The sequence below is a fragment of the Ahaetulla prasina genome, chromosome 2 (genome assembly GCF_028640845.1).
Source record: "Ahaetulla prasina isolate Xishuangbanna chromosome 2, ASM2864084v1, whole genome shotgun sequence".
NCBI lineage: Eukaryota > Metazoa > Chordata > Lepidosauria > Squamata > Colubridae > Ahaetulla > Ahaetulla prasina.
In genome coordinates this window covers 138516832-138540218 of record NC_080540.1, presented here as the reverse complement: position 1 = coordinate 138540218, position 23387 = coordinate 138516832, and the positions used below count along the sequence as shown (strand labels likewise).

Genomic DNA, 23387 nt, shown 5'->3' with positions numbered 1-23387 from the left:
ACCGTTCGCAGTTACAACAGAGACGAAAAAATAATGCTAAGACCAATCCTCGCATTTATGACCTTCACACATCTGTAAAGCCAAAGAAAGTTGAAGTAAGCTCATAAGCGCACTCATGGTTTCACTTAGTGACCACTTCGCTTAATAATGACTGAGTTGCCGGTTCCGACTATGGTTGCTAAGCAAGGATTGATTGTAATAGCATTTACCAATGAATTAAAAGATTGACCAATTTCTGTATGTTGCAAGGACTCAACAATGCATCTAACAAATAGACTAAAAGGCCTATTTTTTTCTTGATATGAATCCTCAGCTTAAGCTCTTTTCCTATGATAGATTGTGCACTAGCCAAACCTTTTGTCATTCAATTGATTTAGCTAGTAGATTGAGCTACTGGATACATTTCTTATTTGCTGGCTGGATCTCTGACATCAGAAGTGCAATATATTACTTGATTGTGCAAAACAGCCATCAATCCCCTTTAAGTATAACAAGCTTTTCCCTGTCTACATTGTTTTGAGTGGCTTTCAACTTAGGCTGCCCAGAGTTGCTTTATGTAGGATGATCTGCACATTTATCAAAACAAATAAGTAAAATAAAAATAAATTAAAAATGAACAAACTTTATAAAAACAAATCAACAAACATGAATTAGGGTGGGCTTTCCTTTAGTATTTCCTTTTTCTAAATAATGGCTAGAAATTTTCCATATAATTTCTAAAAAAGAACAGTGATAAGTAAACAGTGAACAGTAAAATTTCAGTGATAAGCATCTAAATGGGAGATAAAGATGCTGTTTCTCAAAATACACACTCTGCAGAACCTGTCTGTTTTGAAACTTAAGGTAATAGGCAAGCAGTTTAATTATACTGATTTTATTGTTTTTATTCTGAATTTTAAATGACTGCCTGCCTTTCTTTGTTCATCCTATTCTCTCCTTTCCCAAGTAAGCTCCTTTATACATCTAGAGCTGTATTGTTAAATTTCTCATTAAAATCTTCCTCACATACAAAAACTGTGTAGTGGAATAGATAGATACCCTTTATGTTCTCAGGATTTTTACACGGTGTATTAAATTCTGGGTTTGTGTCAGTACATTCCCCCCCACGCCATGGGTGGGTTCTACTTACCTTTACTACCGGTTTGCAACGGGAGCTTCGTTCACGCGCATGCACTTCTGTGCATGCGCAGAAGCTCCTTGATGATGTCAGGGCAGGTGGGCGGAGCCTCCTGCCGGTTCTATAGAACCGGACAGAACCAGGAGCAACCTACTATTGTCCCACACCCTAATTTTGGAATAAAGGCGGGAGAAACATTGATATAAGGGCTGATTGGACAGATTAGTCTAATAATTTTATATCGGAAGACCTTGAAAGCAGTGATCTACATGTAAAGCCATCTTTCTTCCAGGTCCATAATAAGCCCATTAAAGCTTCTGTAGGTGAAAACCCATTTCAACATGTGCAATGGATGGTAGGAATGAATAAACTACCACAGTGATCTTTAGCATTCTTTAGAACGATCAGAACAATCAGATTTTTTGAGCACGTAGCATGGTAAGAGCAGGGTTCCCATGTAGTGCTGCGGTGCTCAATTTATACAGAGAGGCCTAGCTCAGGGACAGAGCACATGCTTTGCATCTAAATGGTGGGAAAGAATGTTACTGAGCAACATAAAAGTGGGAAAACAACACAAGCCAGCAGATCATGATAGCTTTAGAGCAGAAAAGATGACACGTTATGCAGACTTAATGAGATGAGGACCTGCTTGGTGCAAAATTGTATTAAATTGTACCAAAAACTTAAAAAAGAATATCTAGCTTGGTCTCCTTCCATGAGTGCAGTGAATTGGCTGTTACCCAGATCCATCTCAAGGACTAATCAGAACCTAGCAACCTAATGAGAAAAAAAGGTTCCCCAATGGTCAAAGCCTAAAAATTATTAACAACGCAGAAGGTCCACTCCCTGCAAATCCAAGAGGTCTTCCAGACAAAATTGAAACATAATGGACCAGAAACAATAGACAAGCACATTCGTTTTGTTTGTTTGACTTTTGGTGAAGAGGGAGACGGACGAGACACACAATAATTGGCTTGGAAATAAGCACTGACCAACTGATATAAATCTGACATAACCAACTGACATAAATCATTATTTGTGATGATTGTATTTTATGATTATGATCATGATTATCACTTGTTGCTTACATATACACTGAGAACTTCACAGGAGACAAATTCCTTCTGTGTCCAATCACACTTAGCCAATAAAGAATTCAATTCAATTCAGTTCTATTCTATTCTATTCTATTCTATTCTATTCCTCTCCCTCTCCTAATTCCATTCATTCTCCTTTTCCTTTTCCTTTTCCTATTCCCATCTCTATCCCTATCCCTACTCTTATTTCTATTCCATTATCTTCAGCTTATTGGTCAGAAGGGACAAACACTAAATGCTAGGCATTCCTTTATGCCATACATGTCAATAGTATGCTCATGTATGCTTTGAAAATGATTTGGACAGGATGGTTCATGCAACGGTAAACACAGCACATCTCCATTACTTATTAAAGCTGCCTGTCTTTTTAAAACTGGCTGGCAGGTCTTCCCTGCTGGCCATTTTAGATACTCCCCAAAAGTCAGATTTAATGAATAGCACAAAGGTGCTCTATTCATGCTTGTGCAAAGTCTGAAGCACTTTTCCAGAATCATTTTTGAAACATGTGCAACCCCAATAAATGAGTCTTTGCTCATAGTAGCCCAATAACCAAATAAAATCTCAAAGCAATCATCATGACATGTATCAAGTTTGGGTCCAGTTAAAACTGGGTATGCTCAGCAGTGCTGGAAGATGGCGGCACTTAAATGGCTAAAATTATAATTCTTCAAATAGATAAGCACTGAAAACTGCCTGTATGCTTCACAGTGCTACAGGAAAACATGAATCTCAGCCAGTGCAACTTCTTATAACAAAGTGTGACGGGGAAAGAAGGATCTTAGCTCTACTGTTTTCTTGCAGGTGTTTCATTACCCAAACTAGGTAATCTCACCACTGCCAGACCTGATGCAAGGGCAAGCACAATACTTCTCCATTACTTATTAAAGCAGCCTGCCTTTTTAAGTTTCTTCATCAGAAATTTTGGATGCTTCCCAAAATTCAGATTTAATAAATAGTACAAAAGTGCTCCATTCATGTTTGTGCAAAGTCTGAAGCACTTTTCTAGAATTATTTTTGAAACACGACTCTTTGGATCACAAAGACTGCCCTGGATGAAACTGGATTGTCTACATTAGTTTGAAGATAAAGAAAGTCCTGTTCTCCAACGGGTCTGATGAATTTTGAATCCTATTATTAAAATCATCTGCTTTGCTTCCAGTTTTCAAGCTTGAATTTCCACTCTGTTATTTTGCTTGTTTCAGGATATGACTCTAATTCACTAAGGAGCAGGCAGTGCGGTCACCATTTTTATGTTGCTGAACAATGTGCATAACAGCTTCCAGATGGGGCTCCATTCTGTAATCATCTTGTTTCATTTATGGAATTTGAAAGGAAGGCCCCTGCAGATATTACTGTCTCTGTTTTTAACTTTTCTCTTTTTTGCTTCACTCTTTTTTTTTTCTTGGGTGCATCTATATGGAAAAATCTATCCAGGAAGAAAAGACAGCATACTGTAGTCCTTGTTTAGTGACCATTCAGAGTTATGATAGTGATGAAAAGTAATCTTGCAACCAATTCTCACTTATGCAACCTTTGTAGCTCTGCAAAAGAAAACTGCCATAAAATCATAAGCAGTCGTGGTTTCATTTAGTGACTATTTCACTTAAAGACCAAATTGCTGGTTCTGACTGTGGTTGCTGTATGGTAGGAGTGTCAAACTCGATTTCATTGAGGGCTGCATCAGGGTTGTGTTTGATCTCGAGGGGTCAGGGTGTGACCAGGGTGGGCATGGCCAGCTTGACATCACTCATGTCAGGGGCACCTGTTATGGCCCAAGTGCTCTGCCAGCACATACAGGCTCCCAATCTCAGTTTTCAGCTGGGATGGCCTCCTGCACCCTCTGCCAGTGAAAACAAGAGCTCAGGAAAGCCGCATTTCGCTGGCAGAGGGTTGCAGGAGGTCGTCCCAGCCAAAAACGAAGAGTGGGAGCCCATTTTTGCTGGCAGAGGGTGGGCTGGTCCTTCGCTGTTTTCAGGCTGGCCCTGCAGGCCAGATCAAAGCACCCCGCAAGCCGGATCTGGCCCATGGGCCTTGAGTTTGACACCCATGCTGTATGGGGACTACCTGTAGTTGCACAATAGACTTGGACTAGGAAATGTTGCACAAATACACTTGGTAGTTGCACAAATACACTTGGACTAGGAAATGTTAGGAGTCTTCCATCTGGAGGCACTCAGTGTTTATTATTAAGAATACAAGCAAGTTGTTCCATGTTGACTGAGGGGGAAAATTACAAGGAGGACAATAGAAATCTTTTGTTTGCTTTCTTAGGATGTTTACCTCACCAAGGAAAATAAAAATTGAAGGTCACTTGCACCTGTGTTATTCAGAAGTGAGCTTCTACGTAACTTTGGTAGAAGCTGAGGAGCACATATGTACATGTTGAAAAACAAAGTGTTTCTCCACATCATCCTTATCAAGCCGGTGTTCTTACGTTGGGAAAGATTCTATCTCAGGTGCATTGAATATGTTTTACATGTAGAAACTTGCAAACTACTGTCATTTGTATATAAAAATTTAGAGAGCAAATGAAACAAAATAGTTTGAGTGAAATCATGGCAAACCACAAATGAGTCAACGTGGACAATATACTTGGCTAGATTGATAGCTTCCTCTGTCTGAAGTCCAACTGATTCTCTTTTGCTGCCAGCAAAGTCAATACCCAGTAACAACAACAGCAAAATAAAGCTACCTGTTTCTCCATGAGCTCCTGATACCATTCATCCACCAGTGATGTTCCTTAGACTCTGGATGATTCAATTTTACAGAATTCCATTTTTTATAAAGGGTGAAGCATAAGAAAGGTCCTTATTGTGGCTAAAAGCCACAGGAGAGGGGGGTGAGGGTGGAAGAAAATAACTACAATAGGCAAAAAGCACTCAAACACCATCATCTTCCTAATTTTAGAGCAAATGGCTTCCAGTTCTACCCCCAGGGTTCAATTTTCTTACTGGCTGGAGATATTTCGCCTCTATGTACTATCCACTCTCCCTATCCCCATAATCATGGAAGCTGTTCCTTTCAGAGAGCATTTCCTGGTGCTTTTAGATCACACATTCAAAATGTGCTCTTCAGCAGGGACTGTGTGTGTTGGGGGGGTGTGAGAAAGAGAAAGAGAGAGAGAGAGAGAGAGAGAGAGAGAGAGAGAGAGAGAGAGAGAGGACTGGAGGTTGCCCTTGTACAAGATCTAAGCCTATGACTCAAATCAGCCTCTGAAGATCTCTTTGTCATTGTCTCTGTACTTATTACCGGAACGGGTAGAGGCCATGAATACTGTTATTGCTGAAGAGCAAGTGGGGGGGGGGAGACCTAGTGCGCTGCCCCCTCCCTTTTCATGTGCTTGCACATCCCTTGCAACCATTTCAATGGCTCAGAATCAAGTTATGTTCGCACTAATCATGAAGAAGCTACCTTACAGTCACATACACAGTGATGTATATCATCTGCCAGACAGCTTAACAAGGAAATCTCTCTTTTGCTGAAAGACAGCCTCCTGTTCTTCAGATCACAATTAGGGTGGGATCAAGACTGACAGCAGTGTAATAAAATGAGCTCTGTTGGAAGAGTCTGGCTTGCCTTGCCAAGCAGGCTATGCAGTTCAGAATTCTGAATGTATATTATAAATATATACTCATTAAGGTCTTGTTTGGCAGGTAGTAATTATAATTCAACCTACCAGAATGCAAAAACAAAAAAGAAAGAAAAACCCAAAACAGAGCCCTGTGATCAGCCACAACTGCTTTCTCCAGCCTTGTAGAGAAACACATTTCCAGATTTATTAAGATTTCTCTGATAAGTAGGAATCAAGGGAATTGTAACCCAATACATGTGGTCCTTGACTTACCAACACAACTGAGGCCAAAATTTCTGATGTCAAGTGAAACATCAGAAAGTGAGTTTGCCCCGTTTTACGACCTTTCTTGTCACAGTAGTTAAGTGAAACACAGTAATTGTTAAATTAGACAAACTGTTGTTAAGTAAATCTGGCTTCGCCACTCATTTTGCTTGTCAGAAAGTTGCAAAAGAGGATCACGTGACCCCAGGACATGGCATCTGTCATAAATATGAATTAATTGCCAAGCGCCTGAATTTTGATCACATGACCATGGGGATGCCACAAAGGGCACAAGTGTGAAAAATGGTCACAAGTCACTTTTTTCAATGTTATTATAACTCTGATCGCTAAACGAATTGTGAGCCGAGGACTACCTATACATCTGGCCTATGCCAGTGTGATTTGGAGCAAGTACCAAGGAATCTACAACATCCAGTCTATGTCTACTTTATACTCAGGATTGCAAAGATTAGATTCACCCCCGGACCCAATTTTGCACTAACTGTGAAGATCATTTGACACCACTCCATACCAGTGGGAGGTGGCTCCCGGTTCTGTCCAGTTCTATAGAACCGGTAGTAAAATCAGCGGGAGGCTCCGCCCACCCACCCAGACGTCATAAATGACAATCTGTGCATGCGCAGAAGCTTCTGTGCACGCGCAGAGGGGTGTGTGCACGGCCCTGTTGCAACGAGTAGTATAGGTAAGTAGAACCTACCTCTGCTCCATACTATTGACAGCAGGGATGTCAAACTCAAGGCCTGGGGGCTGGATCCGGCCTGCAGGGTGCTTAGATATGGCCTGCAGGGCTGCCCTGGAAATAGCGAAGGACTGGCCCATGGTACCTCTGCCAGTGAAAATGGAGCTCAGCAGGGCCACATGCGGCTTTCCTGAGCTCCGTTTTCACTGGCAGTGGGTTGCAGGAGGCTGTCGCAGCCGAAATGGAACTGGCAGAGTGCTCAGGCCACGACAGGCGCCCCCGATACAATGACAGTGAGCTGGCCATGCCTACTCCAGCCCCCCCACCCAGGTCAAACACAACCCTGATGCAACCCTCAATGAAATCAAATTTGACACCCCTGATCCACAGTAAGTAAAATAGTACAAATCCTCTTCTGATTATTCTTGGCTATTTCCCTCCCCCGCCTTACTTCCTGAATTTGTAGAGGCAGGGCTCTCACAGTGGTTCTTGAATTCAAAATAGTTTGCCTGATCTCAGCAAATTTACGTTTGCTTAATCAATAGGCCCTCTCTCTTATAAAATCCTACGAATTTAGATGACCAGGCAAGAAGTTACATGCTACTTAGAACATACATCCGAGGGGAGTGGATAGAGGAGAGGTTTCTCCAGACAGAAACGGCTAGCGTGGCTGTGAACTTGGTGGAACTGGCACAGCTGGCAGAGCAAGTGGCAAAACATGCTTCTCTGGTTCGTGTTTCCACATCAAGAATGGGAAGGATTATGCAATCAAATGACCTCTGCCTGAGCAATGGGAGGGGAGTGGTGTTCCTGCCTTCCGGCTAAAATGCAGATACCCAGGCATAAAAGAAAGAGGGGGGGATTACAGTACCACAAAGTTGTTGCTACCTAAGGAATCTGCCCAGCTGCTGTATTCCAACCCAGTTCATTCTGTAAGGGAAAAAGTAATGACCAACCATCTTCAGAGGAATGCTGTTTGTAAAACAATAGGGAGAAAGGCCCCTATTTCTTGGTCTTTGATGTATAGCACGGCCTGGCCTGGCCTTCCTATTTCTAGGATTCAGTTCCCCTAAAACACACATTCTACACTTGCAAACACCAATGGCAAAATCCAAAAATATGCATGGGAAAATCTGTTGATTGGAAAGGAAAAGGCAACTTTAATTGGTGAGGATAATGAAATTTGAAGGCTGGGTGTTTATTGTTTTTTTTTTAGAAGTTCAATGAAAATAAATTAAGCAACTACTTTCATGGTGGTAGGATCAAGACTAAACTGCACTGAAACACAATCCTTACATCAAGGTTGGCTGCGCAAGTGAAATGGCTTACTCACAGAAATGACTTATGCGATAAGTGAATTATCGTTTCTGAAATCTCTCAGATGTTGTTGGCAGTCAGGAGGAGTATGTGAAGGTGCTGGAAATAAGCTTATTACTTTTCATGCATACAATTCCTTACATTATTTCCACCTCCTGGGTTCAGCATGGAGTCATTTGTGCCAACTCCACATAGGAGCTGAGGAGCTGGGTTGCTTTCAACCCAGTCAATCCTTTTCCAGAAGTCCTTGACTTATGACCACAATTGAGGCCAAAATTTCTGTTGATAAGGGAGACAGCTGTTAAGTTTTCTCCTTTTGACAACCTTTCTTGCCACAGTTGTTAAGTGAATCAGTGCAGCTGTTAAATTAGTAACATGGTTGTTAAGTGAAACCGGCTTCCCCACTGACTTCTTGTCAGAAGGTCACAAAAGGGAATCATATGACCCCAGGACACTGCAACCATCATAAATATGAACCAATTGCCAAGCATCCAAATTTTTATCACATATTCATGGGGATGCTACCACGGTTGTGTGAAGTACAATCCAAAGTCACCTTTTTCAGTGCCGTTGTAACTTCGAACAAACATTAAACTAATGTCTATAAACTGAGGATTACCTGTATTTGGAGGGCCTACCACTGGCTGTGACATGGTTATATTTACTAAGTTCTCCAGTGGTTTGACTCAGCCTCCAGGGCAGAGAGTGTCACCTGCAGGTGATGCTCCTGACATGGACTACCCTCCCCTATCCTGCTTCTCTATCAAGTATATTACCTATCTTCACTTGAAACAATAGGATTTATGTCATGCCCCCAGTGGTGGCCAAGTTCAACAAACATAACCTGGACTTAATCCAGTGACAATTTTTACTGATCTGCCTGTTATCTTGCACTTCATCTGGAGATTTTGGAAATATTGAGATGCACTCATTAATTCATGTCGCCACAATAAGGAGTTATGATTCAGTTAACCTTCTGTAAGGGTATTTGCTAAATCATAACCTTGTGATACTAAACATCCTTGCAGTTTGTCAGTCCACAATTGACTCTCCACCACTGCTTAACAGGCTTTTAGGAAAATTGGCTCATTGCCCCATGGAGATCTGCTCATCAGAGCAATCCAGCCTTCTGAATTAATTTAAAGCTCCAATCCCACACATTCCCATTTACTATGGAAGAACTGTGGGGCACTATAGAGGCCTAACAACGGAGCAAAATATGGTTAGGATTGAAGGGCAGGTTGGCCGAGAAAAGATTTTGGAGAGGGGGAGAAGAGGTAGGAATTTTTAAAAAAATTAGTGGCCTGAAAAATACAAAAATCTGATTGCAATGGTCCAAGTCATATCCTGTGAAGACATGTGAAAGATATCTCGGGTTTGTTTTTTTAATCTCTACCGCTTCCTCCCTTCCAGCATGTTCTTGCCTTCTTTGATATCACAATGCTGAAAGTATACAGAATGTGCTTAGCCTTGCCAAAATAAAGAGCCAGGCAGGCAGATATTCCTTTCTGCTACCTTCACCTTTACCCTGTAGGAATTCTTCCGTATCAAAGAGTTAACCTCTGTGGGTTGACCCTATATGGAGATATCAAAGAACCAATAAGCAGAAGAGCAACACAAGCAGAATCAAGTTAAGAGAGATTGGCTGTTGGAAGGTGTGAGACTGACATTGCTCACATTTTAATCACAGTGTGTCGGTCCTTGGGTAGGGCACAGACAGGCAGATAACTGAGTGGCTCCTTTCTCTCAATAAACTAACCTAGCTTGTGTATTGCAACAAGTCCATTGCAATTAGCTAAGCAAATGGTTGCAGATGGGGCTGCCAATCAGCCTTCTCTTTTCCTTTCTCTCCCTTTTTCTCCTAACCAACTTCTTTGATGCGGGAGGATCAAAAACTTTGGAATGATTTTATAACTTAATGCAAGTATTGCCAGCATAGCTTTGGGATTTTTTTTTCTTTTGCTAAAAGTGGTTCCATATTCAAATGTTTCGCTCACCAATTCCTCGACATATGCAGTTCTAGAGATTTTCCTTTTGCTAAACTCTCTACCTCCGTTCCAAAATCCACTATGAAGGGTGTATCCGGGTATTGGCTTTTTTTTTTTGCACAGGGATTGTGGGAAATTGCACATTACCATCAGATGAACTGCAAAAAACTGAGGTTTCAGCAATAGGTGATTCACTCTCACTTTCTCCTTCATCACAGACATTATAAATTTATATTTATAGATGACATGCTTTTCTTTCCTTTCTAGCTGGTAGGAAACATTTATGGCCCTTTAAAATCAAGCAGTATAAAAATAACCATTTCCTCTGCAAACAGATTCCATTAACAAATTGCCCACCATCTTCAGCCATGTTCTACAAAAATATCTGGTTTCCTATGTAAAGTGGTCTATTACAGGGCCACAAAATAGACCTGTAAAATAGCTCAAGGATAAGTACTAACTATAATGGCTTTTGAACTAAAAGTATTTTCTGAAAGAGCCCCCCAAGTCTTAATCCAGTCTCCTATTCACTAAATTTATATTTGTAAAGTATTCAAACATTATATGGTATCTTTTTATTCTGCTTCTCTCTAGCAACCTAGAGAAAATAAAGCAGGTGTATTGGTCTATCAAAGCTAACAGAAATGTGACCAAAGTGAGAGGAGATAGGCAAAACTTCCTCAAATCCTAAACAAAAAACTGATATAGGTTAGGGACACAATTGTTAAGTGAATTTTATAACCATTTTATGACCTTTCTTGCCACAGTTAAGTGAATGACTGTGGTTGTTAAGCTAGTGACATGGTTGCTACATATATCTGGCTTCCCCATTCACTTTGCTTTTTGGATGGTCCCAAAAAGGTGACCACATGACCCCAGGACAACTGTCATAAATATGAGTCAATTGTCTGAATTTTGATCATGTGACCAAATGATCGCAAGTCACTTTTTTCAGTGCCACTGTAACTTCGAACTGTCACTAAATGGATGGCTATCTGTATATTTAATTACTGGACCTGATTGTTATCTAGCCCCCTCCCAGGAAATGAAGACAAAGGGAGGCGTTCTCACCCCTTGATCTGTAATAAATAACTTCCTGGGGGGAAAAAACACACCCTATAAACATTTATGCTTCAGGAAATATAGGATCAGCCCACTTAATTCAGTAATGTTATCCAATAATCATTTCACACCCTGGTGAACATTTTAACGGCCTGCAAAGGCCTCTTGGTGCACTTTACTAATAATACGAAATCCAATACCAGCCAAGATTTCTCAAGAAGCAAGGAGGCTGTGGATAAGGCAGTTTTACTTCCTGAACCGGGGACCTCAGCCTTAACATTTATTTATTTTTTATCTTTTGCAACCCAGCATATCCGTTCTCGGCTATCTCAGCTTGTGCTTAGGTGGAAGCCGAATCTCTTTAAAACTTCTTCGACGTTTTAGCCCCCATTTTAACAGCATGGCGATACTTCCGAGTAAAACATGCGCATAATCTTTCCCTTTCTGGGAAAATCAGATCAGCGGCGAGCTGGGCAACGGAAGAAAAACCAACTTAATCCAGGACATGGGTGACTGTTGTCGTAAGAATGCATTTCCTCCAACCCTCCTTTATCAGCGATCAAAGTCCAGCGATCCAGCAGCCGAAACAATTCGCTTCGCCTCGCCCGCCGTCCTTGGGCGGGAGGGGCAGTAGGTGTGCATCGTCCCCGAGCCCGAAAGGGCGGATCTCCGAGACAGCGGCCCAACCATCTCCAAATATAGGCATAGAAAGGGCTCCTTTGTTTTTCCCTCCCCGCGCGCGCCGGGTCACCTGGGCGCCGCTTTGTGGAACCCACACCCACGGGGTTTCCGTACGCGGCTCCGGCCCTGCTCTGCCCGAAACGAATGACGCGCACGCCTCGACGGAGGAGGGGTGGGTGGGGGGGAGGCGGCCCGCGCTGACGAACAGATTCCGAAAGCGGTGCAAAGAGGCGACGTTTCGCTTCGGGCGAGGGATGATTGTGTAGCGAAGGTTTGGGGGGAGGGAGAAAAAACATTTCATTCATTTTGATCGCAGGAAGCGAAAGGCCTTTGTTGGCCCGGCTTTTGCCACGTGCTAAGAATTTTCTGACAGATCGCAAATGAAAGAGAAAAAAAAAACGATAGCAGAGGAAGAGAAGAGGGGCTTGCCAAATAACCCGAGACTTTTGAAAACCTCTGATGAGGACGGGAAGGGCGAAAGAGGGGGAAAACGCACGGCGGACGACATTGAGTGAAACGAACCCTTGATTTGCAGTTAACGGGGAAACAGCTGGCTGCGATTAGGTTAACAGCCGAGTACCTGCATTAAAGCGCCCCTGAAATGTTTTAAGCCTTTCAAAAGGAACTCGCATCCTGGTTGCCAGCATCGCCTCGCCCTACCATGTGTGTGTCATGTGTTAAAAGGCAGGAAAGTCACCCCCCCGCTTCCTCGTCAGCATGTTTGCGCTGCGCCGTGTTTTTTTTTCTTCTTCAAACCCAACCCTCCCCAGCAAGCACTCTCCGCTGCTCACCTCTCCTTCCCCCTCCCTCCTTTGCTGCATTTGAGTGATGTGACGGAGGTCTATGGCTCTCCTTATCGAGAGATCTCCAGCTTCCTATATCACTTCTAAGGTTTGTCGGTTTCGGCTACAGAGCAAATCGCCTTTATCCCCTCACCCAGCCCCGTATTCCTGGGCTCTGTCTAAAACCAGCAGTCTTCTCAAAAGCACCATCCGGGGAGCAGCGATGCCCAAGCAAGCGGGGTGCATGCTAACTAACGCGGACAGCCGCCGGGAATCATGCTGCGTACAGATTCAGGGCCCTAGCTAATCCTGCTTTTGCCGTCGCAACCCCACCCCGATGCCTTTTGGGTGGGGCACCTCTACCCTGGCGCACCGACATGGTGAACGAGAACTGTTTCTCTTGGTTGGCCGCAGCTCCAGGGGACGCGGCAGCGATGTGTCTCAGGAGCGCAATCTTGGCTCTTCCAGAGGAGACACGCCCTCTCTTTCAGCACAAAAGAATCCGAGAGGAATGCAAATGACCGGAGGGGAAGCCTTATGCTTTCCAGAGGGCTGTTGCGGGAAATAACCGGGCCTTCCGCTCTCAAGCTTGGAGTCCCTTAGCGTGCCTGGTTTATTAAATTGGAGCAGCTTTGAGAGCTTCCTTCCCTAGTCGCAGGCCTTTTTCTGGAGTGTTCAAAAGGTGTGTTTTGACAAGCAAGTGCGGGCTAGCTTTTAGCTTTCCTATAGTAGTTGTGTGACTATGACCATCTGCCAAAGCATCAATTGTTGTAAAGCATAACTGGAGAAAGGAAAGGCCAAAATAGAAGAGAGAAACAGGTGAAATTTTGATAAGAGATATATGGGGGAGGGGGAGGGAAGGAGAGTCTCAATACACGTTGGAGCAGAGGTGTCTATATTGGATTTGTGAATAATACATTGAGTTTAAATGACCAGAAAACGTTAAAAACAGGCGAACAAATCAGTTGGTGCTGTCACCTGAACTTCACTCATAAAGATACAATGCTACCCACAAACAAGTCCCTTGCAGGATTCTTAAATCCTTTGATCTCTTTCAAAATTGTTAACAATATAAGTTTTCCCCTCTGAAGGTAATTCCATAAAGGTCATGGAAAATGTCAGCAAAAGCAGACTAAATGCCACTTAAGCAAGTGGAAGTTTTTGCAGATTCTCAAGAATTCAGAGCATTTCCCCCCTCTAAACTTTAAAGCATGCAACTATCCAATTCCTAAAACATTCAATTTCTAATTTGAATAATTCAAATGCTATATTAAGGAATAAGGAATGACTGAATGAACAAATCAGAGCCGAGTGGTGATGTTTCTAGCTTAGCATTCTCTCCTGAAATTGATAGATCCTGGACAATAGATAAACCAGTATAAGGAAAGCAAACCTAATACAAGCATGTTGGCTCTAAAGTCGCTTTACCACTATCAGCAATAATGGCGATTTGTCCATTCTACATCTTCATATATTTCAGTTCAATTCTCAGCTGTGAATCTATGGGACATTGTTTTGAAATCTTGTGAATATACATTAGGAGTTGAGCAATAGAAACCAACACAATTATTACAGTATTTCCTCCTTATGATGAATCTGATTTCTATGATTCAATGATTGGTTTTATTTGCAAGGGGGGGAGTGTTGGAACTCAGCTATCATTTGAATTGGTAAAGACCTTCCCAATTTAGGAAAACTAAGTAGGTTATGATTTTATGGGAAGGACAAGCTTAGTCACCTGCCTATAGGTGAGGTCTGGTTATTTTTCTAGGTGTGTACATAGAACAGGGATGGGCAGAGACTACTGGTTTTACCTATGTTTGGTAGGTTATGTTTGCAAGCAACATTGCAGCTTATGTGGGTTAAAAAAAGCATTTTTTCCCGCAGTGTATTATGGTTGATTCTCACAGTTAAATAGTATGGAAAAAGAACAAATAATGATTGGAATTTTTTAATAGTGAATCTTTCTCACCTCACATATACATTTTCTTTCACACAGATGAAGTGATGGTGAAGCATATTTCATTTCTTGTGCTTTGACAGTATTAGGCAGAACTCAGCAGGACAAAATGTGTCAATACTGTAAAAAATCTAAAATTGAAGTCATAGCCAATGGAACAGCAATGCTTTTCTTTGGCAGACTATCAGCTTACTATTATGTCATGTAAATACAATATGCATAGGATCACAAGAACCTCTTGTTCATTATGATTGTGGCTTCTAAGCTACCTTGAATTTGATTTATCTCAATATTTTAAAATAATTAAGTGTGCTTCCTGTAAATATAGTTCCAAAGACATTGGATTTTGTTTGAATTTCAGCAGTAAATTCTGTGGTTACACCTACAGCCTCTTTTATTTAGTCCTTCCAAACAAAGGTGAAAACTTCTTATTCTTTGTATTGTTCAGATCCTGCAGTATTATGAATCAAAGTTTGCTTACTTTTTTTTCTTTTATACATATATTTATTCATTGTTTCTCCTACAATCATTTATTTAAGCAGTTTATAATTAAGTAAAATAAAAAATGTTAATACCTTTAAATAGTTTGGGGAAAGGAAAACAAAACATTCAACATTCATCCAGGGAAGGCCTAGGTCCTACATAAAGAAATAGTATTCCAGCAGGCAGCTAAAAGATGTAATAGGTATCATAATTTGAGGGGGGAAAGTATTCCAGAATACAGGCAACACAAAAGGGAAAACCGACACATGAAAATCACTGCATAATGTGGTCTGCCAATCTACACACACAGGACATCCTCAGCTTTAATACCTAAAGATACTTAAACAATGGCCTTACTTGCATATGGTATAAACCAGGATTCTTAGGCAAAATATCCTCTATATCTAATTTACAGGACTGAACTCTCAAATGCTGGACACTAACCATTGATGTCCTGCACAATCTTTCCCCATTTTTTCACCACCTGGCAGATACAAGTTTTCTGTTTCATATGTTTTGCTTTGTAATCACATTAGGGTCTATTCAGTATGTTTTATTATTATTTCTTTTACCTGGAGAAAATAAGAATTTCTTTGGCATCTTTGTGCTCTTGAAGGTTCCTCTCCTATATTTCCTAAAGAATTATTAAAACATTCTGAATATTAGTGCATCATAACTGTTTGTTTGAACAGAAAAAACATTGTGCTGTGACTGTAAGTACAAGAATCTTGCTGCCCTCATTTTTGTAAGTCATCTAGTAAGGCAGTCTTCCCCAACTTGATGATCAAGATTTATTAAGCTACAGTTCTTATCATCTCCAATAGCATGGTGTTTTGACTGTATCAGTGAGGGGTCATAGGAGTTATAATCCAGTACAAATGGAAGACCTCATATTATGGAAAGCAATAAAATGGGATATATTCACTATTGTGAATGCAGGGTGTGAGGTGTTGTACCAGTCAAATTTGGCAATATGTGGGCCAAGGAGGCCATTTCAACCAATGAAGCAGCAGCTTTTTTTTAAAACACAGGAGTGGGCCAGGAAAAAAATGGCATTGCATTAAAAAAGGACAAAGTTCTTGTCCTTGATGATTGTGAAACAGATGCAGTGGCAGTTATCTTTTGGCATTTAAAGGACTTAATAGTAATTTTCCTAGTGATACTTCCTTGGCTAGATTAAAAATCTCCCTACTTTGAGGCTCAGGTGTATTGAACTACTTCCATCAAAAGCAAGCTACAAAACCAACTGCCACATGAGTACTTACTTCTCCTTCATGATAGTCAAGTACCATATTTCAAAAGCAATCACCTCAAATTAAGATTCATGTGTGATCTTGGTTCCCCTGTAGATACCCTGCATTTGTGTTTCTCTCTCTGTGCGTGTGTGAGAGAGATATCTGCTGGCACTGCAGTTCCTTCATTGTGTGGCCAGTAGCCAGGCCACAGGAAGCCTCAGGACCCCAAATGCAATAATACAGATAAGGGTTTGGCAAACGGGTGCACTCCAGGTGTTTTGTACACCCATCACCGCCAGAAAACGGGGTCAGAACAAACGATAGTGGGAAATCAAACAAGAAACATCTGGCGGGGCCACACTACCTACTCCTGAAGTACTGAACCTCCGGGTACCCCAATATAACCCCCCCCAACAAGCTCGGGAATGATTCAGGGACTCCCGAACGCCCGTTTCCATCCTAGGCGCTGAGCTGACTTTCTCTATTGGGGCGTCCCTGCCCCGAACCCCTTCGGCGCCGCCTTCCTCACCTGCAAACGGAGCCCAACAAGGGGCTGCGGCGATGGGGTTCCTCTGCAAAGAGGCGCGCCCCTCCCCCCCACCCCCTCCCGCGGCTCATCCAGATTCCGGGGTTCAGATAGGCGTTGCCAAGCCGCCTTCGTCTGCCCCACGTGGCCCGGGCCCCATCAGCCAATGGGAACTCGCCCTTCTGAAAGATCTCCATATATGGCGATGTTCTCAGCCGGCGAGAGGGGGCCGGCTCCCCCTGGGTATAAAAGGGGCGGGGCTGGCGTTGGAACGGTCTCACTCAGCCGGCGGCAGCGGATCTAGCAGCAGCTCGACTCCCTTTTTTTCCCTTCTGAAGCCTCCTGCCGTTTTAACAGGTAGGTGTGATCACCTGGCTGCCTTCCTCGGAGGCCTTCGGCATCGGACTTGCATTTTCCAACTTTTTTAAATCGCTGGGGAGAGGGAAGCGCAATTTATTGATTAAAATGGCCTTGGATATTGATCGAGTTGCCGTGGCGGAGAACCGTTAAAGGCTCCGCATGCCGGTTTCTTGAGGCGGCGGGGGAGGGGAGAGGAGAGGAGAGAAGCAAAGGAGAAGCGTTCTATGGGAGAACTCGGCGCGAGCTACCGGTTCGTGGGCGTAACGGTTGCCTGAATGGGGTGAGCGGGAGGGGGCGGAGTTATTTGCCTGGTAACAGCCGCTACGATGCGGTTGGCTGGTTTTACTCGTTGACGTCATCAGGCGGGAAGTGAGGTGGGGGGGAAACCTTTTCTGCGAAGAATAACGTGTAGGGGGGAGGGAAGCGAGGGCGCTACTTTTTCGAGGAAGGACTTGTGAGGGAAGAGGCTTTGAAAACGAGGCGTCTTCGTTAGGGAAAGCAAAGAACGACGGTGGTAGGTGGTTTGGGAAGGCGGCGTTAGAGTTTGAATGGCATAATGAAGCTGAGCGTCTTGTGTCTCTGTTGGTCAGCGTTAAAGTGCACACGCCGGGCTGAAACGTCTTCATACCTGTAGGGAGCAATGCTTGACGTGTTTTTTTTAGCAGAGGATAGGATAAACCTGTGAAATGTTACGGTCTTGGTTAAGGTGTTCAGGTGTGAAATAGAAATTGGTTTCCTGGGAGCCATGAGGGCACTTAAATGTGGCTTGCCTTTCAGACAGGATGCCCTAATAATGGCATACTTCGTGGAATCCTAAATAGGAAGAAATTGCATAAAGGAAGATTTTCACAGTATGAATGTCAACTTAAATTTGGTTTAAGGGAAAGAGGGCAGCCTTTTGTGTGGGAGAAGGCTCCCTCGTATACATACTGGATTGGTGTTGGGAGTATTTAATTCAAAACTTTGGAAGAGTTCTATAATAGGTTAAGCCACAGTCTTCTGCCTGTTTAAAAGGCAATTCTTATTGAAGTCCGCATGATATGAAATAGATAAGCATAGAGGACTGGTGGATTTTGGTGTGGCAGAGCTCAGAAGAGGGAATTGGGACTTGCTGATTCTGCAATGCAAGTTAAATGAAGTAAAGTGTTAAGCCATGGTGAAAAGCATAAGTGGGTGGGGTTCCAGACATAAAGGCATTCAGAGCAGCCTCTAGTGGTAAAAAGAGTTAGGGTCAGATCTAAGCACTGATTGTTGATGATGTAAGATTGTTGCTACAGGGGTGGAACAAATCACGGTTGCTAAGCATTCTATTTTTATTGAAAGATCTCCAAAATGGAAGAAGAAATTGCAGCACTTGTCATTGACAATGGTTCTGGGATGTGCAAAGCAGGCTTCGCTGGAGATGATGCTCCTCGGGCTGTGTTTCCCTCAATTGTTGGACGCCCTCGCCACCAGGTAAGTTACCAAAATAACAAAGATATCAAGTGTATTGGAAGATGGAGCTTGCCTTTTCTTGATAATGTACTAATTTGTGTCTCCCTTTTTCAGGGTGTCATGGTTGGTATGGGACAGAAAGACAGTTATGTGGGAGATGAAGCCCAAAGCAAAAGAGGTATCCTAACCCTGAAGTATCCAATTGAACATGGAATTGTCACCAACTGGGATGATATGGAGAAAATTTGGCATCATACTTTCTACAATGAGCTTCGTGTTGCCCCTGAAGAACACCCAGTACTGCTTACAGAAGCTCCTTTGAATCCTAAGGCCAACAGAGAGAAAATGACACAGGTACAGCATTGGTGTACCTTTTGCATCTATGATTTCCATCCATTCCATCATTTCTTTCAGATTACAACTTCTCTTTTTTGGTTATTTTCAGGGTTCTGTGCTCTTCTGGCATTTCCTTCCTTCAAGTCTCTCAGGTTTCAGTTGTATTTCTGCTTGCTTTCTTTTGGTTTCTCCTCACATCAAATACTTTGCATGTCAGCATGGGTGTGCATTAGTGAGTAAAACTGTTCATTACTTAATAATTGCTTTCTTTTGTTTTAGATCATGTTCGAGACATTCAACACTCCAGCCATGTATGTGGCCATCCAGGCTGTGTTGTCCCTGTATGCTTCTGGTCGTACCACTGGTATTGTAATGGACTCTGGTGATGGTGTCACACACACTGTGCCCATCTATGAGGGTTATGCTCTCCCTCATGCCATCTTGCGACTTGATTTGGCTGGCCGTGACCTCACAGACTACCTCATGAAGATTCTGACAGAAAGAGGCTACAGCTTTACCACCACAGCTGAAAGGGAAATTGTGCGTGACATAAAAGAGAAGTTGTGTTATGTTGCCTTGGACTTCGAGCAGGAGATGGCTACTGCTGCTTCCTCTTCCTCCTTGGAAAAGAGCTATGAATTGCCTGATGGCCAGGTGATCACAATTGGAAATGAGAGGTTTAGGTGTCCTGAAGCCCTTTTCCAGCCTTCTTTCTTAGGTAAGCATTTTTGAGTTAATAGAAATAATCTCCAAAGAAATGTATGGTTAATTACTATTGAGTAAATGAACAAATTGAGTTAAGTTTGGCATACAAGTGCAATCATGGGTATTTTCTTATAGGTATGGAGTCCTGTGGCATTCATGAGACCACTTTCAATTCTATCATGAAGTGTGATGTGGATATCAGAAAGGACCTATATGCCAACACAGTATTGTCTGGTGGTACCACAATGTATCCTGGAATTGCAGACAGAATGCAGAAGGAGATCACAGCACTAGCTCCCAGCACAATGAAGATCAAGGTGAGGTTAAGGGCATTTGTAATGACTAGGGCAGGTTCTTGGTGATATTTTTCTCTAAAACTTCAGAGCTGTTTTTAAAAAATGGAGAATAACATGTGAAATACCATTTTAACTCTTTTCTTTTATTCCAGATTATTGCTCCTCCTGAACGCAAATACTCTGTCTGGATTGGTGGATCCATTCTTGCATCTCTCTCTACCTTCCAGCAGATGTGGATCAGCAAGCAAGAATATGATGAGTCTGGCCCATCTATTGTCCACCGTAAATGCTTCTAAAAGGACTATGGCAAATGTGCAGTTTTTACTGCATTTAAGTTTTTTCACCAGTATAAATTTGCCTGGGCAAATATATACGCCTCATGCTAGCCTCATGAAACTGGAATAAGCCTTCTCTTCAAACATTTGTCATTGGGAAGTCTGTCTCCAATAACCTTGTGAGGATAGCTTCCTGTTGCTGATAAGACCCTGAACTAAAGTTCCCTTTGTACATAGTATATAACTACCCTATACACATCTGGCCTAGGACACAGTACGGATAGTGTTGATGAACATAAGGTTTAACTGTCTGGGATAGTAGTCTCTGTGTAACCAGCTATGCTGCAATGGAGTCTGAGCCTAGATCTGTACAGGGTAGCAAAAGACCAGACTTCACTACACAAAGCGCTAAGAATTCCAGGTCTTTATTGTTGAGGCTGGCAAGAGTTTGTGAAAAGGATGGCCATTTTTGTCTTGCCACTGTTCCTAACAGGATTGGAAATGTATTGTATCCAAGCCTTATGAACCTGTTTTTCTTTCCTTGCTCACCTTTGTCCCAGCAAGACATCACTGGGCAAAACATTGAGTTGCTCCAATGTTGGCATTGACACCTGTAAATTTAATCATCAGGTTTAATTTATGTAAGATTTTTGTACGTTGCCTTAATGTTGTCATATGACAGTAGAAAACCAAAATTTGTAAGTCATCCTGAAGTTGAGAATTGTAATGCCCAACACTTCATTGTGAAAGGAAAATAAAAGCGCTGCAGTAAATGAAATGTGCATTGTCTTAAGGGAATTATTTACTATAATGCCTGTTTTCACTTAATTTGTAACTAGCAATGTATCCATTGGTGCAATTTGAGTTCTCATTGTTCCTATCACCTCCAGCATTACTTAACAAAGCTGAATATTTACATAATGTGTCTGAAATGTAGGCAAAACAGCAAAAAGATGGAGTGTGTTTTCATATATAAGGCACTATTCCCCCCAAGCCTTTAGGAACATTTCAGAATTGAAATTTACTTGAAAGATCAATTTTGAAAAGCTAGGCTAATTAGGGCTCCTACTATAGGGCTCCTGATAAATTTCCACTTTTTGCATCATTAAAGTTTTCTGATTATCCACAATATATCCTTTCAGTGCTAAGGTGTGAATGAAGTGTTTCATCCATAAAAAGTTGGATTACTTGGAGAAACCGATGGTTCCATGCTATTAAATGCTTCACTGATCCCAAGAAGTTGGTAACAGACTTCCAGAACATAACTAATTTCATTGTTCTCGGATGATTAGTTCCATAATTGCAACAGTACAATTGCCAGAGGCCAAATATATCTTAATTGGATTTGGGTAAAATTTATTCTGGACAATTGAATGCCAGATCAGTCTTCACACTTTTAAAATAGCTTATCTAAGCCAAATCTATTGGATTTTGTAGATCCACAAAGATCTAAAGCTAAATTTACAGGGTATGTAATTCCAGCTTTGAGAAATTAGCTCCATATAAATCACTCTTAAGAAATACTTTTAAAGGAAAAAATGTTCAGATATGGGGTACACTGCATAAAATACTGTAGCATTGCTAGTTAAAAATTACACTGAACAAAATAACCTGCACAATTGGTACAGATAAAAATTAGAAATTCTTCAGGAGGATTTCTTTCAAACCCTCTAAGCAGACAAAGTAAGCTTTTCAACAGGCTAGTATATCTTAAGGAAAAATATTCACCTAGGGAAGCATTCCCTTGCATATGTTTCCTTGGCCAAAAGAGTTCTTGCTATCCCTGAGTTCCCTGGTTATTGTATTTTTTCCAATATCTGTTGTAAAATAGACTTGAAGTTTAGTAAAAGTTGGAGAATTCCATAATGTGTAGGTAGTGATTATGCAGAAAAAAAGGGTCAGCAACATTGCAATTTGCAAGGCTACCCCTACCACCTCACCCCTAAGTAACAACAAACGTCTATGGTCTCACTTTTTTGAGGCAAAATTATGACACAAAAAGCTTAGTCTTTTAGGAACTGAATTTGTACATTCATCCACATGCCATATGTGAAGATATGCAAAACCTTTCAATACAAAATCATTTTCCCTCACAACTTAATTGGGGATGCCGGGAAAGGGATAAACAGTCAAATACACAGAAAAACATTCAATCTGTCCTTTATTTTAAGTGTATTAAGATTTTTATTCAACCTACATATATACCTTTCTCCCATTTTCCCCATAACAACAACCCTATAAGGTGTGTTGGGCTGAGACAAAGTGATTGGCTCTAGGTCACCCAGCCAGCTTTTATGCCTAAAGCAGGAATATAATTCAGTCTCTGTGTCTAGTCTGGTGCCTTAGCCACTAGATCAAATTGGTTGCCTCAATCTTAATTTGATTGAACATGCCAAATGTGAAGGCATCAAATGCACTTTAAAAACGAATATACTTGCAGATGCTGATTCTGGCTGGCAGATTAAACTATCTTTACTGCTGCATGTATCCCATAAAAGTACAAAATCTTTGGATCTCTGCCTGGACAGGTTAAGCCAGGCATGGACAAAGGAAGCTGCTGAATGTACTGTTCATGGAAGAGGCTGCAAGACGGTTCATTTGCTCCTGGATCTGTTAGAATGGGGTGTTTAAACTTGGTAAACATTTAGGTTTACAGCATTAACTCTTCTTTATATACTTTTATAATAAACTTAATCTATTACTCTTTGTACTTGCTTGTTTGGGATTCCTGAAAGTGATTCTGCAATTATTTTTCTTTAAAAACGACCAACCCATGCTTTATATCAACAATAGGAATAATAATAATACAAAGAAGAACTGGTGAGAAGATAAAATAGAGAAAATAATAGATAATGAAGAAGCTAAGTGCTCAGGCTTTAGAATTCAAACTGACAGGCACCTGCCACATAACACTCCAGACGTAACAATTTTCAATAAGGACAAAATCTGGATAGTGGACGTGGCAGTACCTTAGGAGAGCAGAAGAGAAGAGAAAGTAAAACAAAAATTTAAAGAGCTGCAAGTGGAAATAGAACAACTGTGGCAAAAGTAAGCAAAATAGTAATAAACACCTTGGGTGCAATCCCAAAATAACTGGGAGTACCACTTGAACACCATTGACAAAATCACCATCAGTCAATTGCAAAAGGCAGCTTTAATGGGAACAATGAGGAAACTTTAACACCATAAAACATTCAC

General features: G+C 41.7%; 2 protein-coding genes across 8 annotated transcripts in view; one reads left to right on the top strand and one right to left on the bottom strand.

The window, feature by feature from the left end:
• Positions 1-16903, bottom strand: part of FSCN2 (fascin actin-bundling protein 2, retinal) — a 76981-nt gene extending 60078 nt beyond the window's left edge. For 3 of the 7 annotated variants that reach the window (XM_058166335.1, XM_058166333.1, XM_058166334.1), the window contains exons 1-2: positions 16787-16903; positions 15595-15656 (exon numbers count right to left, since the gene is read on the bottom strand). The gene's annotated coding sequence lies outside the window, so the exon portion shown is untranslated. Of the gene's footprint in view, positions 1-12377; positions 12432-15594; positions 16764-16786 lie in introns of those variants that run through there. The other 4 variants (XM_058166336.1, XM_058166332.1, XM_058166337.1 and 1 more) reach the window with 4 other exon arrangements.
• Positions 16904-17012: 109 nt separating this feature from the next.
• On the top strand, positions 17013-20967 carry ACTG1 (actin gamma 1). Its single transcript, XM_058166338.1, has 6 exons — positions 17013-17140; positions 18467-18598; positions 18692-18931; positions 19193-19631; positions 19754-19935; positions 20067-20967. The coding sequence occupies exons 2-6, from the start codon at positions 18476-18478 to the stop codon at positions 20208-20210; spliced, it is 1128 nt and encodes a 375-aa protein (XP_058022321.1). The 5' UTR covers positions 17013-17140; positions 18467-18475; the 3' UTR covers positions 20211-20967.
• Positions 20968-23387: the final 2420 nt, after the last annotated feature.